General features: G+C 42.3%; 1 protein-coding gene across 2 annotated transcripts in view; it reads right to left on the reverse strand.

Moving 5' to 3' along the window:
* Positions 1–1,102: 1,102 nt before the first annotated feature.
* Positions 1,103–27,564, reverse strand: part of LOC111934942 (contactin-6) — a 124,670-nt gene continuing 98,208 nt past the window's right edge. For both annotated transcript variants that reach the window (XM_086846915.1, XM_086846914.1), the window contains exons 12-23: positions 18,548–18,675; positions 16,273–16,448; positions 15,800–15,917; positions 14,860–15,018; positions 14,612–14,761; positions 11,014–11,084; positions 8,650–8,884; positions 8,044–8,159; positions 6,680–6,866; positions 3,212–3,324; positions 2,323–2,491; positions 1,103–1,660 (exon numbers count right to left, since the gene is read on the reverse strand). In XM_086846915.1, the coding sequence (XP_086703041.1) occupies positions 1,527–1,660; positions 2,323–2,491; positions 3,212–3,324; positions 6,680–6,866; positions 8,044–8,159; positions 8,650–8,884; positions 11,014–11,084; positions 14,612–14,761; positions 14,860–15,018; positions 15,800–15,917; positions 16,273–16,448; positions 18,548–18,675 (1,756 nt within the window). In that variant the 3' untranslated portion in view covers positions 1,103–1,526. The remainder of the gene's footprint in view (positions 1,661–2,322; positions 2,492–3,211; positions 3,325–6,679; positions 6,867–8,043; positions 8,160–8,649; positions 8,885–11,013; positions 11,085–14,611; positions 14,762–14,859; positions 15,019–15,799; positions 15,918–16,272; positions 16,449–18,547; positions 18,676–27,564) is intronic.

Here is a 27,564-nt window from a genome sequence, read left to right on the forward strand (position 1 = left end):
GGGGTTATTAAATAGCTGTAAAAGATCTTTAATACCCCTTTCAACCCAAACCATTCCATGATTCTGTGAAGAGCTATTTGCTTGGACACCAATTTCTACCATGTGGTTTTGCAGTGATTTTATCATTTTTTGAGTTTGTTTCCTGCCAGACCAACCAGGGGGCTCTGTGAGGAATCAGAGGAAGGGATCTTGAGGAGGAACCAAAGTTTTGGAGCCTCCTCTCTGAATTCCCATTCCCACGCCCATGGATAACAAACATGGTTTGAAGTGTTCTTCGAAGGATTTCCATGCACAGCTGAACTTCTTTTACTCATTCATGCACTGACACATCCTCACCCCATTCCAACAGTCCCCTTTTTAAAAATATTTGGGGTATTTGGTTATCTTGTAGCTCTAAATGTTTACAAAGATGGCACAACATGGATCTGACAGCGGAGGAAAGAAAACAAACTTCAGAGCAAAGCGAGAAGGAAGAAAGGATTTCCCAGGAATGACATCAGGCAAAGAACTCCTTTTATCAGGTGTAGTTCAAGTTGGCAGGAGCGTGGCTTCAAGTGTTCAGCTGCATCTCCTGACTTGAAAGCCAAGCTCTGGTGTTTAATTTGTCATTCTGGGGACTCAGGAGATTGAAGGGCTTAATTAGCTTCTTTTATTTATATTTCAAGATGATGAAAATCAGTGTTCTTCTCATTTACCTTCATGCCCAACCCAAAGATGAATCTACGCTTTCAAGCCACAGCAAAGAGTAACAAAATCAGGAGACACCAACTGATCCTGCTTGATGACAGATAGATTTCAGCCTTCCCTCAAAAAATATTCAGTATCTCTGGAAGTTTTGTTGATCAGAGCAATCTTTGCATGGAAAAGTCCTTGAAAATGGAATTGAGAATATGTAAAGTATCTGAAGGCATAAAAGGTGCTGCTATTTCAGCTCTGGTTCAAGGCCTGCTGATGCCACTGAACATTTTTTATGGAATTCACTGTGCTTTGGGTTGGTCTGTAGGAGACTCCTTTTATTTGAGTTCCCCTTTTCTGCAGCAAATAAAACAGAGCACTTCAAATAATGTGTTTTATGACACCTCTCCTAATGCAGACAAGTGCAAAAAGTAAACAAATAGCCTTTATTTAATTGAAAGTGGGGTTTTTTTTAACAGGATACATTGAAGAACATGAGATAAATAATATCCACATCACAGGAGTTTTAAATCTCTTCTCCCCTCCATGGCATCAGCTTGCACAGGTTGACATTCCATTAAAATGCTGTTCCAATAACAACTACTTGGAAAAAACATTTGAGACCACCCACGTGTCAATCCCAAATTAGGTTTGGCACCACTCTGTCTAATTAATGCACGCTGATTTATCCCTTCATTTCCAAGCCCATTTTTAAAAATTCATGGAATATTGATACCTAATATTTTCTTAATGACACACCACTTCTACCTCCCTCCCCCTCCCCAGTGTTGCTTTTTCTCAGGAATGTTGGTTATGGTGAAGAATTAAGATAAAATCTACACTTTTTATTTTTAAAAGTCCACAGCTGAGCATTTCTTGAACCAGCAAGGAAAAGGGTTTAGAAGAACAGAACTCAACAGCAGGATTCCAGATGTCAATGTGTGGTTTATCCTTTGGGATAATTTCATTGCTCCAGAGCTCAAACCTGTAAAAATATAAACAGACAGAGGTAAATCTGTGTCAAAAAATAGTTTTTCTTTGCATTTTAACTTAACAGCAATCTGTGTTCTCTTTTCAAGATGAAATATTATCCAAAAATATTATTTTTATTTATTTGTTTATTAAGTTGTAGTGGCCATTTCATGGAGGAGGGTTTTGGATCAACTTCCCACCTTTCCTGTGAGTATCTTCTCTATGAGGGTTTTGATTGTATTGTGTCAAAACAATCTGTAATGTATAAATATAAAAATGTTCCCTTTTCCATGGATAGTAAGTTCTTTATGAGAGCAGAGGTTGCACCCTGGGCCACCCCACCCCAGCCATGGGACAGGGCTGAGATCTCTGTCCCAAAAACAGCTCCAGAGCAGATTTAGGGTCACATTACATGTGAGAACTTTGACTTTCCCAAGAAATCTTGTTCCTGTGTTCCAGGGTAGTGGAGACCTGCACTCAAAATTAGGCGTGGAGCAAACCACTTTTTCCTCTAATGAATGTGAGAGTATCAGAAACAAATTTATAGGAGCCAGCACCGAAAAGGAGGAAGGACACCTATGGCAAGGGAAAAACTGGGAATCTGTTGTGCTTAGAGGCACAGATTTCTTCTTATGCAACAGCATTCACAGGGGAAAAAAAAAATCTCTCACTTACTCGATATTTTTGGAATCCTAATTTCCTCACTGCTGCTGCCATCGCCACCATCGCTAACGGTTCTTATCTCGATGAGATAATCTTCTTCAAACGGGACCAGAAGTTCAGCTGAAGTGTTGTTTGTCTCCAGGATATGGGCTTTGCTGTGCCTGTTCTGTCTGTACAGAATCTAAGCAGAAAGGGATTGGAAAACGAGAGTTATTTCATTTAGTTTTCAGTTTTAATGGATTTTTCTGGGCGGGGCTGAGAGATTCTTCTGTTGTGTCCCAAAGTTTTCCGAGCATTCTCAGCATCCTCCAGGGTGTTGAAAGCAATTTAAAACAGGGGAATAAATTCTGCAGGGTTTTGGAGTGGGTACCACAGCAGGTGGTTTCCTAGAACTCGAGGATAATCAAAGAATTCGGCACTGCAACCAAACTTTAAAATAAATTTTTATTTCCTTTAAAAGTAGATTTATGGGAGTGCTTTTTGATTCATTCACACAGATCTTTGTGTAAGTATCTTCCAGTCTCTTTTTTAAAGGCACATTTATGAACTGCCAGAGAGTGAGAATGTTTAAATGTGGTTTATGACTTCCTTTAATGCTGAAAGGACTGTTCTCTATTTCTTATATATTTGTGAAACTCTTTCCCTGGAGATGTGAAAGCAAGAAACTTTAGGTAAGTAAGATTACAAGGGAACAGGAGAAATATAGGTTTGAGGACAGAAAATCCCTCTCTTGGGACAAAGAAGTCCTACTCTGAATGAATATTTGTATAAACATCAGCCAACAATCCAAATAAATCCAGAAAAATTGGTGTTCCAGGTAATGAATGCTCACCTTCCACTAAATCTCTGTACATGTATTGTAACCAAAATATCTGATTATTGAGAGAAAAAAATCACTTACTTTGTAGCCCAACACCTCAGACTCATTCTCCATTGTTTTCACATGCTCCCAGTTCAGGCAGATTTTGGAATTTGTCAGCTTCCAGGCGATGTTTGCTGGAGGTTGACTTGGTGCTTAAAAAAAAAAATAAAAATAAAGAAAATTATGATAATAACAAGATAAACTGAATATTAATTTTCATGGTGTAGCTGAATGAGCTGCTGATATGGGAGTAGCAAATGCTTGGGTGATCCAAACCTAAAAGAACAAAAAACCATTTTCCAGTCCATCATTGCTCTGGTATTAGTCAGAAAAAAAAGATCAGTTCATAGCACAGAATCTCCTACTGTGAGACTTCATTTGCGAAATTAGGCACAGCCTGACAGTGTCTGACAGTTCAAGTTATATTTGAGAGATTTTGTGGAAGGAAAATGTTGTTCCTCTCTGTATTTCCACATCCTAGAGGATGTTTTGCTGTCTGGATCTCAGAAAAAGCCAAAACTGAGAGCAAACTACAGAAGCCAAGATTTCCATCAGCCAGGACAGGATACAAAGAGCTGCACATGAAAGTCTCCATGTGATCCACCATGAAACATTGCAGGATTTTAGAGATTCTCAGCACAATGGGCTGAGAGCAGCTTTTTCAAAGGCTTTTTATGCCTAAGTGTGCAGACTTTGAAAATTTGCCTACGAGTGCCTGGAATCGAATCCGGTGTGAACATGTGAGGGTGGAACTGTGCCTTTGAACTGGAGCTCGGATTTAGGCCAGCACATCCTCTCCTGTTCCATGGCACGTCCTCCCAGGCCCTGCTGGGTGGTGGCACAGGAAAGGATTGAAACAGAGGTAAAAATGAGGAGAGATTTGGAGAAACACATTCCAGCCCTGATTTTAAATTGTTTAACTCCGGCATCCTTCTCTTCCCCTCTGTATGTTGGTGATTGATGGATGTCACTTGGAAGGAACAGTTGACTTGGTGACAATTTCTTTCATTTCCCACAGAGATAAAACAAACTGGTGGGCCCTGCTGTTTCATATCCATCTGCCTCATGACTTTGGAGAAGTTTAATCCATCCTTCTGGGAGGGAATGAGGTGTTGGTGGAGCTCCCAGGTGAATGTCCAGGGATGTTCTTCCATCAGCCACACTGTCAGTGTTGGAAAAGATTAATTTATCCACTCTCACATATATCAAACTGCAAATTTATTTAAGAATGGCTTGAAAGATCTTTGTTTCTTTCAGGAAACATTTTATATAAGGAATTGGATAACAAAATAGTCACAAGAGGCAAAGAATGTCAAATACTTCATTGGCTGTGCACTCTGAAGAGGTTTCAAATCACTCAAAAATGGGTGAATTATGGCCTTGTCCAAAGCATTTTGACATATAAACTTAATGCATCTTAATTAATGGTCTTGGGGCTGAAAAAACACCACAGGAGGATTTGCAAAACAAAATTATCTGGGTTGTTTTTTCAGACAGAAACTTGAATAAGTGGTAAGAGCACTTTTCCAAATCCATAGGAATATCTGCAAACAAAACCAAGCAGTTCCAGGTCTAAGATTGGCAGATTATTTCCTCAGTTAATTTCTTGTAATCAATGCCATCAATAATAAAAGAAATTCCAAATATCTGCTTAAGTTTATAGAGGTATTTGGGCTATTGTCATGGTTTAGGTAACACTTGGTGTCGTTGATGAACTGAGCTGAGGTTTTATATGTAATATTGATGTGTTTTGTGTGTATATGTATTTATTTGTAAGGGGAAAAGAAGAGGAAAATGAAGAAAGAAAAGGAAAAGGAAAAGGAAAACAAAAAAGAAGGAGATGGAGAAGGAGAAGGAGAAGGAGAAGGAGAAGGAGAAGGAGAAGGAGAAGGAGAAGGAGAAGGAGAAGGAGAAGGAGAAGGAGAAGGAGAAGGAGAAGGAGAAGGAGAAGGAAAGAGGAAAAGAGGGAAGAGGAAAGAGGAAAGAGGGAAGAGGATTTTCTGGAATCCATGCCATATAATGAAAGAAATCCATGCAGTATAATCCATGCAGAAGAGAACATCTCCTTATGGAGCCATGTCCATGGTTTGAGGACACCAATTCCACCTCCCTAAGTACTTTTAACTGAAACCAGGATGTCACCTTAGACCTTACATCGATCTTAGAGGAGAACATTTCAATCAGAATTGCACCTCCTTGGCAGAAGGATCATTTCAGCCTTGCTGAGTCCCTGCAATAATGGGATGAGCAGGGGGCTGCAGGAATCTTGGATGCTGAGCAGGAAGACAGAGCTATTACTTTGGAGCTCCATCTCCCGCTCCAGGTGCACACTGTTTATATTCTCTTGACATATTATCTCTTCTCTTATTGCAAGTGCTTGCATCTTCCACAGACAGAGCTTGAAATTTTAATCTATATATTTAAATATTAAAAAGGTTATTTTGACTTTAATTTTTAAATGAGCCATTAGCACAACCCTGAATTTGACGGAAGATAAAGTAGATGTAAAACAAAAGCAAATTTATTCCTTCTGTGTTTTGTCATTTGACTGCCATGTCTTTAACTTGTCTTTCATACAGATGCATGTAGGAATAGAGGGAAAAATTCCCAGAGATGAATCTATTTTTCATTGAAAAACTGACTGTGAGAAAAGTCATGGAATTGCAGGAAGTTTTGGGTTGGAATAGCACTTAAATTTCATTTCATTCAACCCTCTGCCATGGTCACAGACACCTTCCACCACCCCAGGCTTCTCCAAGCCTTGTCCAACTTCATCTTGGACACTTCAAGGGATGGGTCCTGTTTGAGCTCTTCAGAAATATCTTCTCTGGCTTTATTTTTGATTGTTTTATTTACAATAAATATTTTTTGGTGGCAATTAAAAATCAATGAACTCATTCTACAAGTTGTCCCTGTATTGCACTTGGAGTAATGGCATGGGACAGCATAGAGAAAAGAGGAAATTCAGTGAAACTCAGGAGAAATATTTCTCTTTTATGCTAAAGGGCTGATCAATAATTTATTGGGAAAACAGAGTCCAAGGAAAACAAAACAGCAGAGGGCTTTACTTTTAGTATCAAATAAAAGAAAAAATAAAAATATTAAATTGTTTTTATATCAATGTGTCCCTTATGCTGCCCTCTGCAGTGCAAAGTTCAGAGCTCTCAAAACCCCTCTGCATTCAACAACTTCCTTTAAAACCCCCAAAACAACACAGGCTCAGCCCAGAATCTCTGGTTGGACCTGTGGACATCCTTCCTCCATTGACTCTGAAATCCCCTGAAAGCAAGGGGGCTGCCATTCCAAGGCAAACAGAAATCCTCCCCCGTCACTTAGAGCAAGAGGAAGTTTCTCAGTCACAGATTTTGTTGTCTGACTTAAGAAGAAATTTGGCATTTAGGTTTTTTTGCTATTGAAGCTTTTGGCAGCCATGGGTCGCTCTGAGCTGGCATGTGCTTGTCCCAGCCGGGAATTTGGGACACTTGTTGTGCCAAATCCAATACTCACGGGATTTTTTGGTGGTGACATTCACCGGGGTGCTGGAGGGCCCCGTCCCCGCAGTGTTGTAGGCTCGGACTGTTGCAAAATACACCGTGTTAGCTCTCAGGCCCGTGATGTTTTTGGCTGTCACATTCCCACTGACTCTGACCTTCCCAGCTGTGCTTTCCTTGGGATCATCTATCCAATATAAAACCTAAAAAGCGAGAACAAAGAACAGGCAATTCATTGTGTTCCAGCAATTAGAGGCTTGGCTGGGAAGCAGACATGCTGACAAGGAAGATTTCGAGGAATACAGGATTTTTTTGTCCTCCAATCTAGCAGGATGTAAACCCAGGCATGAATATTTATAGAGAAGCAATAACGTTTCAGAGACTGAATCCCAATTAAGGAACTAAATGAAATTCTTAAATTTACAGATGTCCAGAAGGAAACCTTTGATAAGGTAAGGAAGGATAAAAGCTTTGTTGGTTTTATGGTTGAACACAATGAAAGAAAACCGAAAGAGATACAAAAGAACATTTATCTCTATCATCTAAAGGGTTTTTAATTATTTTGTATCCTGGCTCTAGTTTTGATTCAGTGACCCCTATTTAGACCTGCTTTTTTTTTCAGTGAGTAATTGATTTAGGAAGGTTTGTGGACTGTACATGACTCTTATTACCTTCATTTATACATTGCAATGATAGGACAGAATTTAAAGTGGTTTTGACTCGTTTTCCTCTTATCTACAAATTTTAAAAAAAAAAAGTAGAAAACAGAAAAGAAATTGCTTCACTGTGCAAGTAAAATTAGAAGGAACGATATCTGACATTACTTAATCCTGAAATCAAAGAATCATTTAGGTTAGAAAATATCTTTAAGTCGAACCATTAACTCAGCAATGCCAAGGCCAGCACTAAACCATGTCCCCAAGGGACACATGCACATGGCCTTTAAATCCCTGCAGGGATGGGAACTCCACCACTGCCCTCTTCAAACATTAGAGTTAATGGTTGGACCTGATGGTCTTAAAGGTCTTTTCCAGCCTAAATGATTTTATGACTCTAAGAGGAGGGAGAAGTTAAAATTCTTTCAATGCACCACAGCACAAGCTCTGGGTAGCACTGGAGGGCATTTATCCTGCCCTGTTCTGTCCCCAGATCTGAGCACAAAAGGTCTGGGACAGAGCTGCAGTTCTGGGCTGTAAATCCTCCTGATTCTCTCAGGTGGGTTGTTGTTAACGAGAGTCAGGAGAACAGCTCCATGTTCTGTTGACTTGGAAGCAGCCGTTTGTTGATTGGGAGGAGGAACCGGAAGGCCAGAAGGATTCTGGACAGGAAAGGGACATCTTCAAGGTGTCAGAGCCCCTGACCTCGTAGCCCAGCCCTCACCTCGTAGCCCAGCACCCTTCCCGTGTGCCGGTTCCAGGGGATGGGCAGCCAGGACACTTCCACTGCCGCCGCCGACACGCTCAGCGCCGAGGCGCCCGCCGGGGCCATCTGTGGCTCTGGGACAGGAAAACACAGCTGCTGGGACATGGCAGTGATCACAGACACTGAGCAGGGTGGGGAGAGCCCCTGCTGTAACCACGAGCTTTACTCTCCACTTATGGTGGAATGGCAGCAAAACCTGTTTTCAGAATTGGTCATTCCCCATCTGCTAGAGCAGATTTTCAGAGATCGGCTCCACTGAGCAGTCTGAGGAACCAAATGCTCTGACATTTTGACACCTTTGAGTGTCTCCCAGTTTTCCCAACACACTCAGCAGCAGCACCTTGGTGACAAATCAGTTGAAACAGGGCCTCTACTGAAAATCATGCCGAAATTTTGCTCCTTGCTATTTTTACTTCAGATTCCCATCCCCTGCCTCATGTCTGTTACAAATATCCAATGAGCAGGCTTGAGCAAGGTCCTTAAAAACCCTGTGAGATCTGCCTGATCCTACCTGTGACCTATTGCTGCTGCACACCCATTACTACTAGGAGTAACTTGTGTTACCATCTTCTCCTGAGTAGATGATGGAAATGGAGCTCAAGGTCCCTTCTCCTTCATTGTTGTAGACACCAACTTTCACCTCGAAAGGAGAGAGGGGTGTGATGCTCTCGTTCCTATAAATGTATTTGCTGGATTCCACCGAGGCCACCACAGCTTTGGTCCAGGTTGTTGAGCCCAGGGGACGGAACATGACGATGTAGCCAAAACCTTCCCCGTTTTGGAGTTCTTCTGACACTGGCTGCGGTGACAAGGCAGTCAATAAAGGTTTGCATGTATCCACAGTTTTAATTGAATCTTCATTCCCTGACTATATTTTAGTGGTATTGATTTAGCTGGCTGTGCCTTGGAGAAGATAATAATGTTTGCTCCATCCGTCAATGTAATATTGAAATAAAAATCAAAATAATAAATCTATCGGGGCAATTGATTTAGAAACAAAAGGTCTGATCAGCTCCATTAAAGTTGTCTCTTTCAGGCATGAAGTTTGCAAAATTAAAAGCGTTTCACTCAGTACAAGTTGTAGCTTGTAGATTTTTTCTTTTCCCCAAAGGGGCATAGGAATGCTAATTTTAAATAAATGATTTTAAAGGAAAAAAAAGAGTTGGGAAGGAACAAATGTATACAAAGAAATGTGTGTCAGTTGTATAATTGCCTGCCTCTGAGTACAGTACTGACGTGATTTTTTCAGCAAGGAGAAAGCCTCAAGTGCATGAACATATTTAAGTTCTCAGAACAGAAATGTTCCTGCAAGTCAACATGGCAAAATTAATGTTTCTATTAATAAAATCTCATGTCAAGGTACGTATGAAAGGCTCAAACTGAAAAGGCAATTACAGCAACACCGTGTCCAGCATGAAGTTTGGTTTTTCATGGGATAAAAATACTTCCACATTCTCAAACCAAGAGGACATTTATGAAACAAAATCAGGATTAAATGGAGAAAGGAAGTGTTTCTCAGTAAAACATTTATTTTACAGGCTTGCATCAAAGAAAGGGGCATGGAAAAGCAGGCATGGAAAATGGTGAAAAAACACAGAAAAAGGGTCATGACCTGAGTCCTGGCTCCAACCTCTTCTCCTGCAAATTCTTGGGTGCACAAGCAGTGTGAGATGATAGGGGAAAATCTGGAAGCACTTCAGAAGATTTCAGGGCACTCATGTTATTTTTATCATAATTTCCTTCTAATTCTAACAATAAAAATAATGATAATAAGCTTGCCCTGGCATTTATAACACGTGTCTTTCCTTCAGTGTTTTACAAACACCCAATATTCCCCTTTCCATCTCTTTTCCAGTCCTGAGAGAGTTAAATGTGAGGGATGATGGCTCACTGGGGATTTATAGGAGTTCAAGCTACTTTCTAGAGCATTTAATTTGTTTTTGAGGCTTCTGTGACCTCAGATTTAATCAAGACATTTAGTGAGTTCATCACAGAAAGCCGCAGAGTCGTGTTCAGTGTTGTTAGCTGGCCATAATTAGGATTTCTTCTGATTGTTTTTCAGGACACACTATGGAGTCCAACAAGATAATTTGATTGAGACCTCTCAGGTTGTTTTCCATTTTCATGTTCTTCTGCTCCCAAAGAGGAGAAAATGAAACAAAAGAGTGAAAGGTGCAGATGGAGGAAAACTTAGTTCAGAGAAAGTGGAATTTCACTCTGTTTGCAGCACAGGGAGGGGAGAACATCAGTGGTGCTATTTATCTAAGTGGGGTTTTTTTTTTTAATTTCTTTTGATCTGATTTTTCACTTTTTGGCCAAGCAGCTGCCCCATCACTTCCCAGGCTTTGGCAGAGGCTGTCTGCCTTCATCCCAGCGCCTGTGGGAAGCTGCTGGGAGGCTGGAAAAGGAGGCACCTTCCCACAGCACTCACTTTCTACTCTCTGAAGTGACCTGCACTCACCCTTTGCAACTTGTCTGGCATTAACTGCTCTGAAAATGTGTATTCTTTGCTCTCGCTGGAGTGCTGGAGAATTAAAGGGCTCATCTCCTTTAACGCATAATAGGATATGTCTTGTCAGCACAGCGTTCCAGAATGGAAAACATGTAAACAAAAGTAGGAAAAATGTAAATGCAGAAAATGGCCAAGCAGATTAGTGTGTTAAGCACCTCCTGTACAATGGAGATAAGAGGGTTATGCAGACTTTTAAACATCTTTACAACATGCCTCTTAAACTGTTTATTTTTATAAATTGTTCCCTATAACACAGAAAACTTGCTGTATATCTTACAGGCTGTTTGCTCTCCTCATCCAGGGTGAAACCCAGGCTCTACCAAGGCCGGTGACCAAAATCCTTTGGATTTCAGCAGGGCTGTGATTTCACCACGGATTCTCCCCCGTTAGCTGAGGTTAATTGAGCTAAGAATTACCTCCCACGTGATGACCAGCTCGGAGCGGCTCCCTCCTCCTCCGCTGATGTTCGTAGGTGCCACCACAGGAACTGCAGAAGAAAAGGTGTTTATTGCAGCTGGCTCCCCAGGGCTCACCCCTGGGGCCAGGCCTGTTTAAGGTCTGTATGGCTGATCTGGGGGATCGAGGGCACCCTCAGGAAGTTCACAGATGGCACCGGTTTGGGTGGGAGTGTGGATCTGCTGGAAGGCTCTGCAGAGGGATCTGGCCAGGATGGATCCGTGGGGCCTGGGCTGTGAGGCTCAACAAGGTGAAGTGCAGGGTCCTGCTCTGGGGTCACAGCAGCCCCATGGAGCACTCCAGGATGGGGGAAGAGTGGTTGGAAAGTGACCCAGCAAAAAAGGACCTGGGGCTGCTGGTGACAGCAGCTGATGATGAGGCCAGGTGTGCCCAGGTGGGCAGGAGGGCCAAGGTCACCTGGATCAGCGATAGCATGGCCACAGAGCCAGGCAGAGATTGTCCCTCTGCTCTGGGCATGGCTGAGGCCACTCCTCAAGGGCTGTGTCCAGTTCTGGACAAGGCAGTGATCGGCCAAAGGTTGGACTCAATGACCCTGGAGGCCTTTCCAAGTGGGATTAGAGCATTTCCAACCTCACCTGCAGCCATTCCACCTCTCAGCAGGTGGAACAGGGATTGCACTGCACAGCAGCCCATTTGAAATGAACTGAAATGATGTTTACACATTTTCTAAGGCTGAAGTCATAGATGCATTTGATACATGAGTACCCTGGTTAAAAAAATTAATTAAAGAACTAGGAGCATCAAGTATCTGACATTATTATGCCTCATCAACTAATTGGCAAAATGATGTTCCATTCAGACTGTAGTTGCAACACTACTGATTTACTAATTATGCATTTGTTCAGTAAACATGTTGTTGGAGCAATATATTAATTTTTTTAATTGGTTGTATGCTTTTCTTAGCAAATTCAAAACTCACAATTTGCTTTTCTCTTCTCCAAGACTGTAAGTGTCCTGAAGTTGGTTGATCAGAGTTGGATTTCTCCAAAATTGCACAGGTGTGTGACACCAGAGGTAGAGGACTGAGATCAGGGAACTCTGTTGAGGCTGAAAGGGCTCATGGTGGAGAGGCAAAGAAAACATCAGCATTTCCTGCCTCTTGCTTTTTATTTCTTCTCTAAGGTCCCTTCCAACCCAAACTATTCTGTGGTTCTATGATGTCATGCTTTTTTTCAGCTGCTGGAGAAGTATAAGAGGACATCCCTGGAATGGGCAGAGACAGGAACCCTCTACAGGACATTTGGTGGTGCCATCTCCAAACTCTATCTTCAGAAAATTCAAGATTGTTTTGTCATTGTCCTTATTCAGCTCTCACTGCCTGAAAAGCTGATGTGTAGGGTGAGAAATAGGTGGGCTTACATCTCAGAAGCTTTTTTGTTCAGATATTTTGGGCAAGTTTTTCCATATCTGCTTGTCCCTCCCATTGACAAATGCATTAACCCAGCTCCAGGAGTGCTTAAAGTTCAGAGAAACTGATGTCAACCCATTATCATTTCCAGATTCTAATCCACGTATCAATATTTATCTGATTCCTTCCTCTAGAAATGGGAGGAATTTCAGGATCACTTTTTTGTGCACGGGCAAACAGCCTGGGCTCTTCTGGAAGCTTTCACAGAGCTGCTCATTTTTGTCACCCACAGTCAATGTCTTTGGGCACATCAGAGGCAAATCATCTCAGACTGGCAGGAACTGTGTGGAAACGGCAAAACAAACTTTCAGTCCTGGTGTTTCGCTGTTTCATGAACCAAGTGATGCTCAATTAGCTCATGTGTTAAATGTGTTTGGTACTTACTCCATTTGCATGTGGAAAATTTTGTGCCGTGGCTCAGCAGAGCCTCAACTGGGTCAGAGTTGAGAAACAGATGAAAATTTACAGCTGAGTGCACCAACAGAGGCTCAATTAATTCTCAGCTCCATTTTAATGAAATGAACACTGGCTCATTTGCATCCACAAATCTACTAATGCTCAAATTTCGGCTGGCAAAATAGTTATTACAACAGTGCAGCTCAAATTCACCCTTTCCTGGCCATGCATTTGCTGTCCACACTGCCCTACTGATTTCAGTTTCCTATTCTGATTAAAAAATTAATAAAAGTTGATACTGTCCCACTGCACTGCAACGTTTTGAGACAGAAGAATTTACAGCAGTGAAGGAGTTAAGCAGCTAAAACCAGAAGTGAGTCTTTCTGTCCCTTTTGTTAAACTTCAGACAGAGCTATGCTGTAAGGAAATAATCTTCCCTGTGTTATTGCCATGATAAATAACAATAATTTCATTGTTTCTTTCTCCTTGTCGCCCCAGTCTTATGAATCCCTCTAGTAAATAAATAAATAAACGCTTTAAAAAGATGAAAGCTTTCACTGACTGTCTGGTTTTGAATATCCCACTTTACAAAGCCCCATGGTGGTAACAGCAACAAGAACCTTCTCAAGATTAATTTGGTCTTTGTGATCAGTCGTGTAATGGAGAATATTTATTTGAGATGCTTTGCTGGGAAATATAAAAAAAATCTGACTTCCTCTGGAAGGTGCTGGGGGTTGGAACTAGATGGTCTTTAAGGTCCCTACTGATCCAAACCATTCTGGGATTTTATTCCCAGAAACAAATGGATTCCACATTCTAAAAGGAATGTATTTTCTTCTGTATAATGTACAATACTGTGTTTTGAGATCTGTCCTGAAATGCAGCTTGCCAAACTTCAGAGCTTGGCAAATGAGATAAACAGAGAAGAGAAAGTGGATTGTAAAAGCTGCTTCCATTTTACTGCTTTCCATCCTATAAAACACTGATTTTATAGGTGGGAGAGAGTTGATAAGCAGGGGGCTGGGAGGAAAATAAAACAAACCAAAGGCTTGAGCTGCAAATAAATTGTACCAAACTGAGCAGGTCAAAGGACTGACAGTGTTGGTCACCCAGGAACGAGGCAGCTTCCCGTGAGGTTCCAGTTCCCAGAAGATAAAGGAGTAAAGGTCAGACAGACAGACAGAAAGGGTTCCACTTTGGAGTCACTAGAAGCTGTTGGTTTCACTGGGCTTTGGATGCTGGCATTTATTTCCTCCAATTGCCAAAGTTAAAATTATCCTGTTCCTCCTGATGCTCAGACATCAAACACCTCTGCAGCCAAGGGATATTCAGAGAGTGGAGTTATTATTTCATGTGCAAGTCCTTGAGTGGGGTAAAAACTTGGATTTAATTGGAAGAACAAAAATTGTTCTCCCCAGTTGCCTGAGTGAAAAGTTGGCTGGGACACATTAAAGGGAGGAACATAGGCTAACTCCAGCATCTATCATGGAATACCAGAATGGTTTGGGTTGGGAGGGACCTTAAAGCCCTCTCAGTCCCACCCCTGCCATGGGCAGGGACACCTCCCACTGCCCCAGGGTGCTCCGAGTCCATCCAGTAACACATTCTTGTGGAACTCATTGGTTCCCAGCCTGTGGAATTGGGTAAATAACCCTGTAGGAAGGAGTGGCTCTGCTGCAGTGAAATTCCCACAGCTGAGAGCTGGAAAAACCTGGCAGAAAGCAGGGCCTTACCTGCTGCTTTGGTTCTCAGGAGAGCCGATGGCCTGCTCGGCTCCCCAATCCCCACGCTGTTGCTGGCAACCACCCGGAACTCGTACTCAACCCAGGGGCTTAAATCCACCACCGTGGCCTTGAGAGTCCTGCCATTAATGACCTCGGGAGCTGAAGGCAAACATGACACCACCAATGGATTTTTGAGGTAATTAATGATACATAGAAAATAAAAAAAAAAAATCCAAGTCAAGTCCTGAATTGCTCACCTGTGGCCACCGCCTGCCATCCCACCGAGAAGGGAGTCCTGGTCTGGACACTGTAGATCTGCACTGGGCTGTTGTTATCTACTCCAGGCTTCCAGGATAAGCCAGCAGTCGTGCTAGAAACATGTTCAACTTTAACATCTTCTGGTGGACCTGGGGGGCCTGACACGATCAGCATTTTAAGAGGAAGGTATTGGGAAGAGAAGATTCACCGCTGGAATGGGTTGGGCAGCTCTCACTTTCTCAAGTCAGAGGAATTATTCATGAAGCTGCACAATCCCTAAATGATGGCTCCATGCCTGGATTACATTTTTATGAGTCAGGAAAATTAATGTCTTGATGTTGCTAACGTGGAAACTACAAACAAAAGAATGATTTTTTTTTTTTGTGTCTGACAAAGAGAGGCACCCAATGTTGTCTTTTGTTGAACCATTGAACATTCAGAGAATTCTGACTGAATTTAATCAAAACTGAGTTCAGAAAGAATGCAGGATGGTGCACTACACAGATTTCTGATTTCTCTTAGGGTTTACAGATCTGCTCCCAGCAATTCCTCACTGTTGGCTGTAAAAAGCTGAGTTAGGAAATATTATTTCATATTATCTCCAAATAGGGGAAAGGAATGAGGTATTTGGATTTTCCCAGCCTGCAGAGTGACCCAGAGATGCCTGAAGGAAATAACAACACTGCTGAGATTAGAGGATTTCCCTCTGATCTCTGTGGCCCAACATTTTTGCCAAAGAGACCAGGGCAGAACTGCAGAGGTTCCCCTGGCTGAGCACCAGGATCATGCTGGCCACAATTTAGGGGCCAAGAGTAAAAGAAAGAAAACATTTTACTGTTGAGACATGGAATTGACATCCTAGGAACCATTTAAACAACAGCTGATGTTAAGAATTCCTAATTCCTCTAGAAGATATGTGTGTCTCCCTTACAGACATACCTCTCACAATTATATCTGCTGCTGCAGATTGACTGTCTAAAGAAGTTTGCACCATGCACACATATTTTCCAGAATGATGCAGCTGAATATTTCTTATCATCAAATCACCAGCAGATTCCTGGAGAGATACAAAAAAAAAAAAAAAAAGAAAAAAGAAGTAAACTAATTACTCACAACATGCTTTCTGTACTGGGCATTTTAATAAATTGCTCAATATTAATAAAAAATTCAGCTTTTAAATTAAAATATTCATAGCTATCATCAGTTTCTTTCATGGGGACGTTTTTATTATGGCTTCACAAATAACTCAAGCGCCTTTATGAAATTTAGGGAAGAAAAATAAATGGTTGCAGCCTTTGTAAAGAAACAGTGATTTGCCAGGCACATAAACAGCGAGGGAGGAATTATGAGAAACATTGGTGTGGCGTAAAGATTGTGGCAAAGAGTTTCATCAAGGAGTTTGGGAAACTCACTCTTCCAATCCTTTCAAAGTGATGGATTCCTCTGCTCAGATCAATTCTCTGGCCATTGAATGACCACCAGAACACCAGGTCCAGGGAGGGGTCGTGGGACACCTGGCAGGGCAGGACAATGCTCTCTCCAACTGTTGCGTCCGTGTCAGAGGGTGGAATGGTGATGACAGTCCTTTCTGAGGAGACAAAAAAAATTAGAGGTTTTTAATTAAAATGCTTATAAAAATAGAGGTTATTGAAGGAGGTTTGTACCGTTTGGGAAATGATTTCAAATTGGCTCAAATGTTCTGTAATAAAGGGAATTCTCTCTAATATGGTGATGATTTTAGAGCACTCCTATGGCAGCACCAGCCCCACGACCACGTTGTGTGCCTGAGAGTGAACAGATGTGAGAGGAAAACCCTAAATTAGTTTGTATTTATATTAGGAACACCCTAAATTATATTTAAATTATATAAATATATATTATAATATATAAATTATTTTATATTTATTTCATAAAGCCCATAAGCAATAGTTACAATTTCAGTCAAAAGGTACAGACTTCTCCTAAAAACCTGCCCACGGTTCTTTGAACTTGAAGAATTCTCCTGGCCAAAGATTGCAGCAAAAGCAAAATTGCTGCTCATCTCCACTCACTTTAGACATTGACATCCTTAATCTCTATTAATGTCAGTGGTACTTTACTCCACAGCACTAGTCAAGTTATGGCTTCAAAGACTTTCCCAGGCAGGAAAATTATTTATTTGATCATTTTTAACCCATTACATCGAGACCCAAACTTGCAGCTCTTAGGAAGGGAAGTATCAGCTCGCTGAAGGGGAAAGAAATGGGTTTATATGGCTTCACTTTTGTTGATATGACTGGCAGACAGATTAGAGATAACAACCACTTTGTTGTAAGCAATTCCCTTGAATAAAGCTTTTGTGCATGGAAGTGTTATAAAGTGGTGAGAATTTAGACACATGTAGAAAACGAGAGCAGAATCTCTTCAACAATATTAATGTGATCTGAAAATAATGTGAGAGGAGGAGGAGAAGGAAATGTGCACGAGGCTGGGTTAGTTCTCATCACAGCTGAACTCCAGAGTTTAAGTGATTCTTAAATCAGAGAATTCTGGAAAGGTTTGGGGTGGAAGGGACCTTAAATCCCATCCAGTGCCACCCCTGCCATGGCAGGGACACCTCCCACTGTCCCAGGCTGCTCCAAATCCCGTCCAGCCTGGCCTTGGGCATTGCTCTTATCATAAATCTCCTTCATTATGGGTCTGAACCTTTTTATCTCCACCAAATAAATATTGAAAACTGTCCTTTAGGAAATTACAGTGGATTTGGACATGAGGTGTGTTTTTCAGTAGTGATAACGAAAACTGAATTAATTTATTATGGTATTCCCATCCTCTCACACTTCTTGTTGTATCCTCCTCATCCTCACTAATGCAGAATGTTCACTTGGGTGATATTTTTTACTTCTTTTATGGGCTTGTCTTCAAAACTTCCACCTCAAATACTTTTAAAAGCTTCTTAAAAGCTCTTGGTTCTGCTTTATCCATCTATCTTGCTTAGCAACAGCAAAAATGCATTATATGGCAAATCCCATTCCAGAGGAGAAAAGAGGGGAGATGTGAGTGCTGGAGGTGCAATAAAGTCTTCTCCCACAAAGAATAAACAACTCAATGAGCAGCAATAAACTTAATTTGCACATTAGCTATGCTTTCCCAAGTTCTGACATTTCAGTTGAAAATAATGCTGAAGCAATGAGGCCTATAATTGAACAGCCCAAACTTCTCCAGAGGGGAAACAAAAACAAATGTTCCCTGCAAACAAGATCATTTTTATACCATGTTGTTACTTGGTGTTTTAATAAACTTCATAAATGCCAAGCAAACTACATTTTTTTGTTTCGTGTTTTAATGGGATTTTCCCATATTGCCCCAATGTATGGGACACGTGAAAGGGACAGAACCTTAATGAAGTCAGAGCTGCTGGAAGGCTGAAGTTCTTGGTGTTTTCATTGCAGCACCACCTCAGCTCACACTTTGAGCTGTATCAGTGCTAATTTCTCTGTCAGAAGGTGAATGTTCAAAAGATTTTTGCCAGATGCAAAGTTAAGGAGGAGGAGGTTGCACTGCAGGCTGCAACAACAATTCTGATACTACTGAAAACAAGGATGTTAAAAAATAAATAAATAAAAGAGTTCCAAAATCAGAGAATCGTGGGTTGGAAGGGTCTTTAAAGCTCACCTTGTTCCACAAAAGAAGGAAATACTGAAATACCTTTCACAATCAGGTTCCCTGAGTTTCTGGCTGTTCCAAACTGGTTTGTGGCTACACAAATGTAAACCCCGGCATCCGCCTTGGTGATGTTGGAGATCCTGAGGCTGCCATCCTCCAGGAGCACCACCCTGGGGAAAAACAAACAAAATGCAATCCCACAGTCCCAGAATGGCTTGGCTTGGGTGGGATCTTAAGGCTCATCCCACGCCCTGCCATGCCAAGGGACATCTTTCACCATCACAGGTTGCCCCAAGTCCCCTCCAAACTGGCCCTGGAAACTTCCAGGGATGGGGAATCCACAATTTTCCTGGGAAACAATGGAAAAATAGAAATAAAAAAGATTTCTGGCAGAGGAGAAGTAACAGAAATTCAGTGCAACTTCTTATATTTAAATATTTCCATTGCGATTTTTCTCTTCTACAGGAGCTGAATATGTGTTAACCAATTTTCACCTCTGCTGCTTATTAATTTCTATATTAGAAATGTTTTATTGCCAAACCGGGGTTGATAATTTACTTTTCCTGGTGACTTTCTTACAGCAAAATCTGGAATCTCAAGAAAAACTCAAAAGACTCAACTTGCAACTTCCTTGTGTTCTATTTTACCATGATTTTGTTGGTTTATTTTTCAAACTCAGTGTTCCTAAGCCAAGCTAAGGTTGTGTGTGAGCCCAGCTGCCCGTGGAGCTATGTCAGGATTATTAAAAGATATTATCAGGCTGGCTGAGGTGCTCAAATGCCACCTCACAGGCCAGGGAGCCAAATCAATTCCATCACTGTCTCAAAGGGCCCCCAAACCACCTTGGAGTCACTGGGTGGTTTATATCAGCTTGCAGAGTATTGGGGAAATTGCATTTAATGGTAATTTCAGGACCTCTCCTGGGTTTTTTGGACAAAATTAATTTTTAAAATTAATTTTAAATTTTAAATTTTAATTTTTTTTTTTTTTTCATGTTAACAAGATGCTTTGGGGTGTAAGTCAGGACAAGGATTGGATATTATTTCCTTGGATAAGCTGTCACTGTGCCTGGGTCCCTTCTGCTGTCACATACAAGGGCAGGACTTCAGGATTTTGGGGATTTTCTACAGAATCACACAGAAAACGCATCTAAAAGTAGAGGATTTTCAAATCAAAGCTGAATTAACAATGAACTTTAGCACAGAAAATATTATTCTGTAATATTTTTGGGTTTTTTCCCCCCAGTTCAACATCCACTTGCTGCACCTGGGAAATGTGGAACTTGAACAATTTTTTTTCTGAGTTTAGAAGAAATTTAGGACACGAAGGTCCTGGAAGTTTCATAAAAAATGGGGTCAGGGTCCCATGTGCATCTCCTTTTGCTGCTAAGCTCAGTTCTCAATAGGCATCAGAGAACCTGCACCCAAATGTCACATTTCCTTACACTCAAAAAAATTCAGTGTAAGCCACAACTCCACAGGAAACCAGGCTCCATTCACTCACAGCAGCACTGCATCATTTTTTACATCCCTCATTTAATTGACATTTAACTCTAATACAAGGCTCCTTTCATAAAATAGAAAATATCTAATTCATGCATCACAGCTTGGGTATTTAATATTTATTACTAACAACATAAGATTGGGTGATGTACTGAATTATTAAAGGAAATGAACAATCACAAGAGCAGAAGCTGGAGCTGGCAGCAGCATCAGAACCATTAAACACACAAAAAAACCCCATCACAGTGTGTTTCTGTTCCCCATTCTGGCATTTGTACATTTGTAACTGCCAGTGGAACACACGTCAGACCTTGTCCTGCTCCTGTCACACCCTCCCAGCATCTCAGCTGGGAAGGAGAAGCACTAAACGTGGTGTTCTGGTGATCTTCTCACTTACATCCCCCTAATTCCATGTCTCCCACGCTCATCTGACCTTTCCCTGCACAAAGATTGCTCCTGAGCAGGGCAGGGTGGATTTCAGGGTGGATTTAGGACCAGGACAAGCAGAGAGGTCCCTGTGCTGCTGTCACTGGGGTGTGCAGCTGAGAGGGGAAGGGATTGAGGCCTGAATGAAAAATCTTTGTTTCCTTGGCAATAATCACCAGGTACTGCAGCAGCTCTGGGTTTGCCACTGTGGTACAGTGAGGAAATAAGTTCAGCTTTAATAATCCATCATTTTGAGCTGGAGCAGAGGAAAATAGGAAGAAGCAAAGTCCACCCCTCAACACTGCGATGGATCAGCTGAATGATATTTTTTGGATAAGGAAGGATGAGTGAAGTTGTGTCAGGGAAGGTTTAGGTTGGATTTTTGGGAAAGGATCTTCCCCAGAGGGTGCTGGCACTGCCCAGGCTCCCCAGGGAATGGGAACACTCCCAAGGCTGCCAGAGCTCCAGGGATGCCCAGGCTGGGATTTGGGGTGTCTGGGCAGGGACAGGGGCTGGATCTCGGCACCTGGGGCAGTGTTTCTGATCCTTTTGGGTCCCTTCCAACTCAGGGTATTCCATGATTCTGTGATCCCATGGGCTGAGCTGGTGTCACTCCTGTGCATCAACACAGGAGCCCTGGGTCCTCCCCTCTGTGTGGGGACACACCTCTGACTGTTCCAAAGGCAGTTTGAATACAAAGAAACATTTCCAAGCGTTCCCTTTCTGCCTCTGCAATATTTTTTGCATTAATGGAGCGTTTCTTCCCATCAGCTTGCACCAACCACCAGAAAAACTGCTGGTGATAAAATAGGGGATGCAGTCGAGTGCCTGGGTAACACATGGAGCTCATCAAACAGTGCCCAAAGAGATGCCAGTGTGGATCAGCAAATGTTCATAAATAACAACCTGAATAATAATTTATAACACAACACCTCAGTGTCTTTCTTTCCATCAAATATTGATGACCTGTTACTTTTACCGCAGTTGCACCTGAAAGCTCTTAGGTGCAAATTAAAATCCAGAAGTGGCATAAAGCAAAAAAAAATAAATAATAAAAAAAAAAATTAAAGAAAAGAAGACAGTCTCCATCCCCAAAAGCCTCAATGTAGGTAAACACACAGGGAAAAACAGTCTGTAAAATACAGAATGGCAAAGGGGAGAAGCTTTGAAAGCTCTGTCTTAGCCCCTGTGGATTCTGGTTGCAGCTATTTCACTGAAGCTTGGTCATGCCTCAGATTTTTCATCCCTGTATTCTTCATGATGAATTGAGACCTTGATAATTCCCATCTCTCTCATTTAGCCACTAAGAGGGGTTTGTACCCACTCAAGAGCTGTCAGTGTCACGTTTGATCTGAAGAAATTCTGCTCTGAAACAATATTTCAATGGCTGAGCAGGCTGAGGATGGAATGGCTCTTTCAGTGGATCAAAACAGAGCTTAGCAGAGAGAAAATCTGCTAAATAAAAGCTCCTGAGTTGTTTGAAACAGGTCACGCTACCTAACGACAATTAGAGCGAGCAGTAAATAAGACACTCGGCAGAATTTGTGTAAGAGCACAAAGGAACTCCAGAGTAATTAGTTTAGTGGGGAAGGGAATTAAAAAAAAAAAAAAAAAAAAGAACGTTTGAAAAAGTGAGAAATTTCCAGCTGTCCTGAGCTCTGTGTCAGGAGAGGGATGGGAAGACGGAGCAGAGCAGAAAATCAGGATGATGCATTTCAAATGCCCTGTGAAATGCTGCCCCAGGTGCCAAGAACAGCAGAGTTGCCCTAAACCCCCTCAGAGCCTCGGCTTTGAGCCCTGGGTGGGTTCAGAGGGGCTGCACTTTGTCCTCTCCCATTTCTCTCTCAAATCAGGGAGCTGTGATGCAGAAAGGATGGGAATATTGCCTTTAATGGGCTTTGGATCAAGCTCTGACAAATGGTTTAAAAAGAAGCTGTGAAAGGCACCTCTCACCTGCTGAAAGGCTTGCTGGAAACCATTCCTTTTCACAACATTTGAGGCTGTGTGAAGGCTATAGATAATAATTCTTAGCAGCTGCATCGCCAGACAAGGCAATTCCAAGTGCTGTGACGAGACAGAAAAGTTTAACTTGTCCAACACAATGCAAGGAGAATATTTTGTCTGCCAGGAGGACTGGACTTCTCTCAATAAGTAAATAAGTGCCTGTCAAGGGACCAAAAACACGAGATCTGAAGCAGATCTGATAAATGCAATGCTGTGAAAGAGGCAGGGGAAGGAAGAACTCAGGACCCAGCTGTTCATAAAGCCCTGAGTCAGCAAGGGATTGCTTAAGCACAGGCCTAACTCTAGGCTGGCATCTCTGATTTACAAAATGCTTAAATCCTGATCAGAGTCCTGCTGCCTCCTCTGCCCCTGCCTGGTGCAACCTCTGGGTGAGCAGCTCAATTAAACCAAGCTGATGTGAGCAAAAGAGGAGATGAAAATCCAGTTCTGACTATTCATGCAAAGCTCCTGCACACCAGGGCAAATTGGGAATACACAGAAATATTGTCATGTAGAAATACAGAATCCTAGAATGGTTTGGCTTGGAAAGGACCTTAAAGATCATCCAGTTCCAGGGGCAGGGACACCTTCCACTGTCCCAGGGTGCTCCAAACCCCCTCCAGCCTGGCCTTGGGCACTTCCAGGGATCCAGGGTCAACCACAGCTGCATTTTGTCACCAGCAATGTAAAATATTTCTCCCTCCTTCTTGATCTAACCTGGCCCTCTTTTACTTTAAACCCATCAGATATAAATATTGAAATTCCCCTCTGAGTGACTCCATCAGGAGATGAGATGAGCACCATGTGCAGGAAGGGAAAACAAGCAGAGTCCCCGGGATCTGCTGGAGTCAGAGCTCCGTGTGATGTTCAAAAAGAAGAGTTTGCAAAGTTTGTCCAGAAGCCACAGGGCTGTGGGGAAGAAGTGAGAGCTCATTAAAATTGTCACACATACTTTTTAAGTAAAGAACTTGAGAAATCAAGCAGGGATGATAGGTACGGCTTTTAATTAACCAGGCCAAACAAACCATCTCCGAACGTGTTGTCTCGTGTGAACAAAAGATTGTTGATGGCTATTTGCTTTGATCTTAAGAGCATGAAAGAATAATATGTATTTAACAAGGCTGGTAGAAGAAATGAAATCTGAGAAAAGAAAGAGGTGTCAAGTCATTAGATTTAAAAGTGCAGCAGGGGTAGCTTTGTGCACCGCTGCATTGTTCAGCCAGTCTGTTTTCGGGAGAAGGGGGATGTTAATTCATGGATATGAAATGTATGGATTCGAACAGCAAAGGGCTTTGAAATCCCCGTCAAAATCTTGAGTGGCTAGGTGTAAAACTGGGTGAATTCTGCAGGTTTCAGCACTGCCAGAAGGGCAGCTCTCCCTTCAAGGGTATAATTCTTTTCCAAATAAAGTAACCCTGGTACTTTGTAAAGATTCCCTCTTGTCTCCTGTCTGCCTCTAACATCTGACACCTCCCGGCGTTATTGAAGCCTCATCACGGCACTGTGCTGATAAAAAGGGAGGAATCTGGATCTGATGAAATCAGAGGCAAAGTAATTTTTATTATCTGAGAAATCCGATTTGAAACCGTGTCTGCTCAGCCTCCCTTTGCTGCTCAGGAGCAAACCCCCTCTTTATTTCCAGGCTGTGCAAAGATATATTGTTTATAAATTTCTCCAGACATGCTGCCAGACACAGAGACAATATCTGACTCCTCTAATTTTACCAAGATTGAGGAGCAGGAGAGGCTGCATTAAAAACTACAAAGGGAAGAGAGAGAGGGGCAGAAAGATGAGCACAGCTCCCAGGTGACTCGGAATTAGCAGTGATTTATGCAGAAGGAAATGTGAGTAAAGTTTGGCTGAGTGAATGACTTGTCCCTGCTGCTGACAGCCCTGGTATTTTTGAAAAGGTCCCACTGAATCCCATCTGAGATCTGACTGTCTGTATCATATGTTAATGAACTTTGTACCTGTTTATTCTATTCTGAGCATAATTTGTATGCTAATAGTGTTGCCATTTAATAAACTGTGCTTAAAAGATTTTTTTCCCTTATCTGCATGCTGATATAAATGAGCTTCAGGGTTGACTGACAATTAACTGGAAATCAAATAAATGCCATTATAATCTTTTAACTATTTGGATCAAAACAAAATTACACAATTCAGCTGAGTGGTCTTATTAAAATATTGTAGAAAAGAATATTATTAGAAATTATAAAACATGACACTAGAATTCTTGCATCCTATTTCTTAAAATTCTTCCCTCTTCCCAAAAATAGAATTATTTTTGCATAAAATCCCTGCAATTGGGACCACAAATATTTATTTATGTAAATATATACAGCCATCTGAACTGAGCTATACTCCATCATGCAGATTCCAGAGAAAACACAGGATTTTCAGGAGCTGCTACTGCCTTTAACACAAAGCAGCAAAAATTATTTTGCCCTGGCTGTAATGCACTCAAGGATTAAATGTGAGGCAGATGTTCCTCTGTGATGGCCAAAGAAAAAAGGGACAAAAAACACCCCGTGCCCAAATGTCTTGTAGTGCTACATCCCAGAACTGGCAGCCAGGGAATACTGGGCAACAGCACCTCTGTGTGTATGGGAAAGAAAAGCAGAAAAGGAACAGAATTGCCAAATAAAACCTCTGCCAATTTCTTCATCTTCCAAGTTCTGCTGGTTTTGTGAAATCTTTGTAACTCCACTACATCAGACAAAAGCTCTTCCAGCACAGGATGGGATGTCCACACTGCCACTATTCTAATCCCACCATTAATCATCATTTTTATGATCCAGACACTATCAGGAGCTCTGACTCAGCCCTTCACACAACTAAATTCACTCCAGATATAAAACTAAGCCCTTAATATGGGATTTAAGTGGAATTTAAGCACTACAGAAGGCCCTGAATTGCCCTCTGCGTGTGAGTTTCATTCGCTTGCAGGAAGCTGCTTCCCTTTCTGCTTGTCAGAACACAATTTAGAAGCACAAGAACAACAAAACCTGTGGGTAACCTTAAAGAATTCTGTCCAGACAACAAGCAGCTGACACCAGCATGGCCCTGGTTGGATTTCAGAAACCCTGGAATAGAATCAGAGACCAAAACCCCCAAAATAGAGTCAGAGAATACCAGGATGCTTTGGGGTAGAAGGGACCTTAAAGCTCATCCCATTCCATCCTCTGCCATGGGCAGGGACACCTTCCACTATCCCAGGCTGCTCCAAACCCCATCCAGCCTGGTCTCATCACCTTTGATTTCTTGTGCCTGTTGGTTGGTCTCCCCAGAAAACCTGGGACAACCCTGCTGGGCTGGAGAATTTAAGCCCAGTTTGAGTGATGGGGACTGGGTGTGGTTGACTGAAGCCCCAGACTTACATCCTTGCTCCAAATAGCACAGAGCATAGGAAATTTCTGTCTTTTTGATGTGTTAGTCACATTCTGTCACTTGTGTGTGTCCCTTCAGCTTTCCCTTCCCTTTTCCAGATTTCCCTTGCACTGAAAATCCGAGAAGATTTTTATCTCTTGTGGAAAAGGAGCAGTGCAAGAGCAACATTGCTTTGTCCCAAAATCCCATGGCTAAACCAGAGCAGTTTGTGGCCTCCTACAGATCTTTCATGTTGGCCAAGCATCAGCCACTTTTCCAAGGTGCTCTCACTCACACGACCCTTCCCACTCCAAATGATCCCAGAAACCCCAGCCTGGAAGATTCTTTGCTCATCGTGCCTGGAAAGTGCCTGGCTACAGTCCCTGTGCCCACCACCTTTGTCCTGTGCAGCAGCAGGACTTTGATGCTCCTGGTGGATCCCTTCCAGCCTGGGACGTTCTGTGATTCTTTGTTAATCAATCTCACTTTATGTCACCTCCTCAACACACCCTGATCTGTTCCCTCTAACGTGACGCTTCCTCAGAGAACTCTGGGCATCAGAATCTTCCATTTGGTGCCTGTGCAGCAAATTTGGTGCAGCTTTTCCAAACCTGGTGCAGGTTTTCCAAACTTGGTGCAGCTTTTCCAAACTTGGTGCAGGTTTTCCAAACCTGGTGCAGGTTTTCCAAACCTGGTGCAGGTTTTCCAAACTTGGTGCAGGTTTTCCAAACCTGGTGCAGGTTTTCCAAACCTGGTGCATGTTTCCCACCCCACACTGACATTTTTGATGCTGCTGCAGTACGCCCAGCAGCAATGATGTGCACAGCAGCACAACTTGGACTGGAAGAGAAGCACAGAAGGTTGCATTCTCTCATTCCTTTTTTTTTTTCCTGCAAACTCCTAATTAGGAACCTTGATTCCCAGCCTGCTCAGTGGAAAAAATCCAATGAGATTATCTGGCTTTGGATGGAGCCCTGAACATCCATCAGAAAATGGGCATGGAGCAGAGACAGGACATGAGCTGGAAGGAGGAGAGGACACAGCACTGACACTCTCTGGGGTTTGGATTGTTGCAATTCCTCGTGACAGGGAAGAGTGACAGATTTCCTGGGACATCCCAGCATGCAGGACAACCCCTTGGAAATGTTCCCCTTAACAAGGCTGCCATGACTTGAGTGGGAACAATTTCAAATTGCATTAGAGGGGTGTCTTGCAGAGGGGAGTTGTAATAAATCCTTCTCATTTTCACGTGAGAACATCTGCTTCATTTACTTCCTCCACGCTCACATTATCTGCTGTGCTAAACACTGGCACTGAGCACTCAGCAGTACAGGGTGAAATTAGGTTTATTGGCTTGTTCCACTGCAAAACTCTCCAGGAAGAGAGAAAAGAAAGGAAAAGCCCTTTTCTCCTGTCTTCCAATATCCTATAATGTAATCCCCTGCACCAATATCCTCTGGCTGCTGCCTGGGTCAGGTAGCAATGGGGGTCCCCTCCTGCCTCCTCGTTACTCTGCAGTGCCTTGACTTCAAATGGAAACAGAACAGAGAGAGAAGAAAGGCGGAAAACAAAGGAAAATAAGATAAAGAATGAAAAATAAAGTATTTCTTTTCTCTTCCCATCATCTGTGCTTGTTCTTCCTTCTCCTTATCTCCCTCCTCATCTTTCAGTCATGTTTTCCATTCCCCTGCCTTCACCCTCAGCGTGGGGAGCAACTACAAAATCACCAGAAAGCAGGAGGAGAAGGAAAGACTGAAG

The sequence above is a fragment of the Cyanistes caeruleus genome, chromosome 11 (genome assembly GCF_971803275.1).
Source record: "Cyanistes caeruleus chromosome 11, bCyaCae1.hap1.1, whole genome shotgun sequence".
NCBI lineage: Eukaryota > Metazoa > Chordata > Aves > Passeriformes > Paridae > Cyanistes > Cyanistes caeruleus.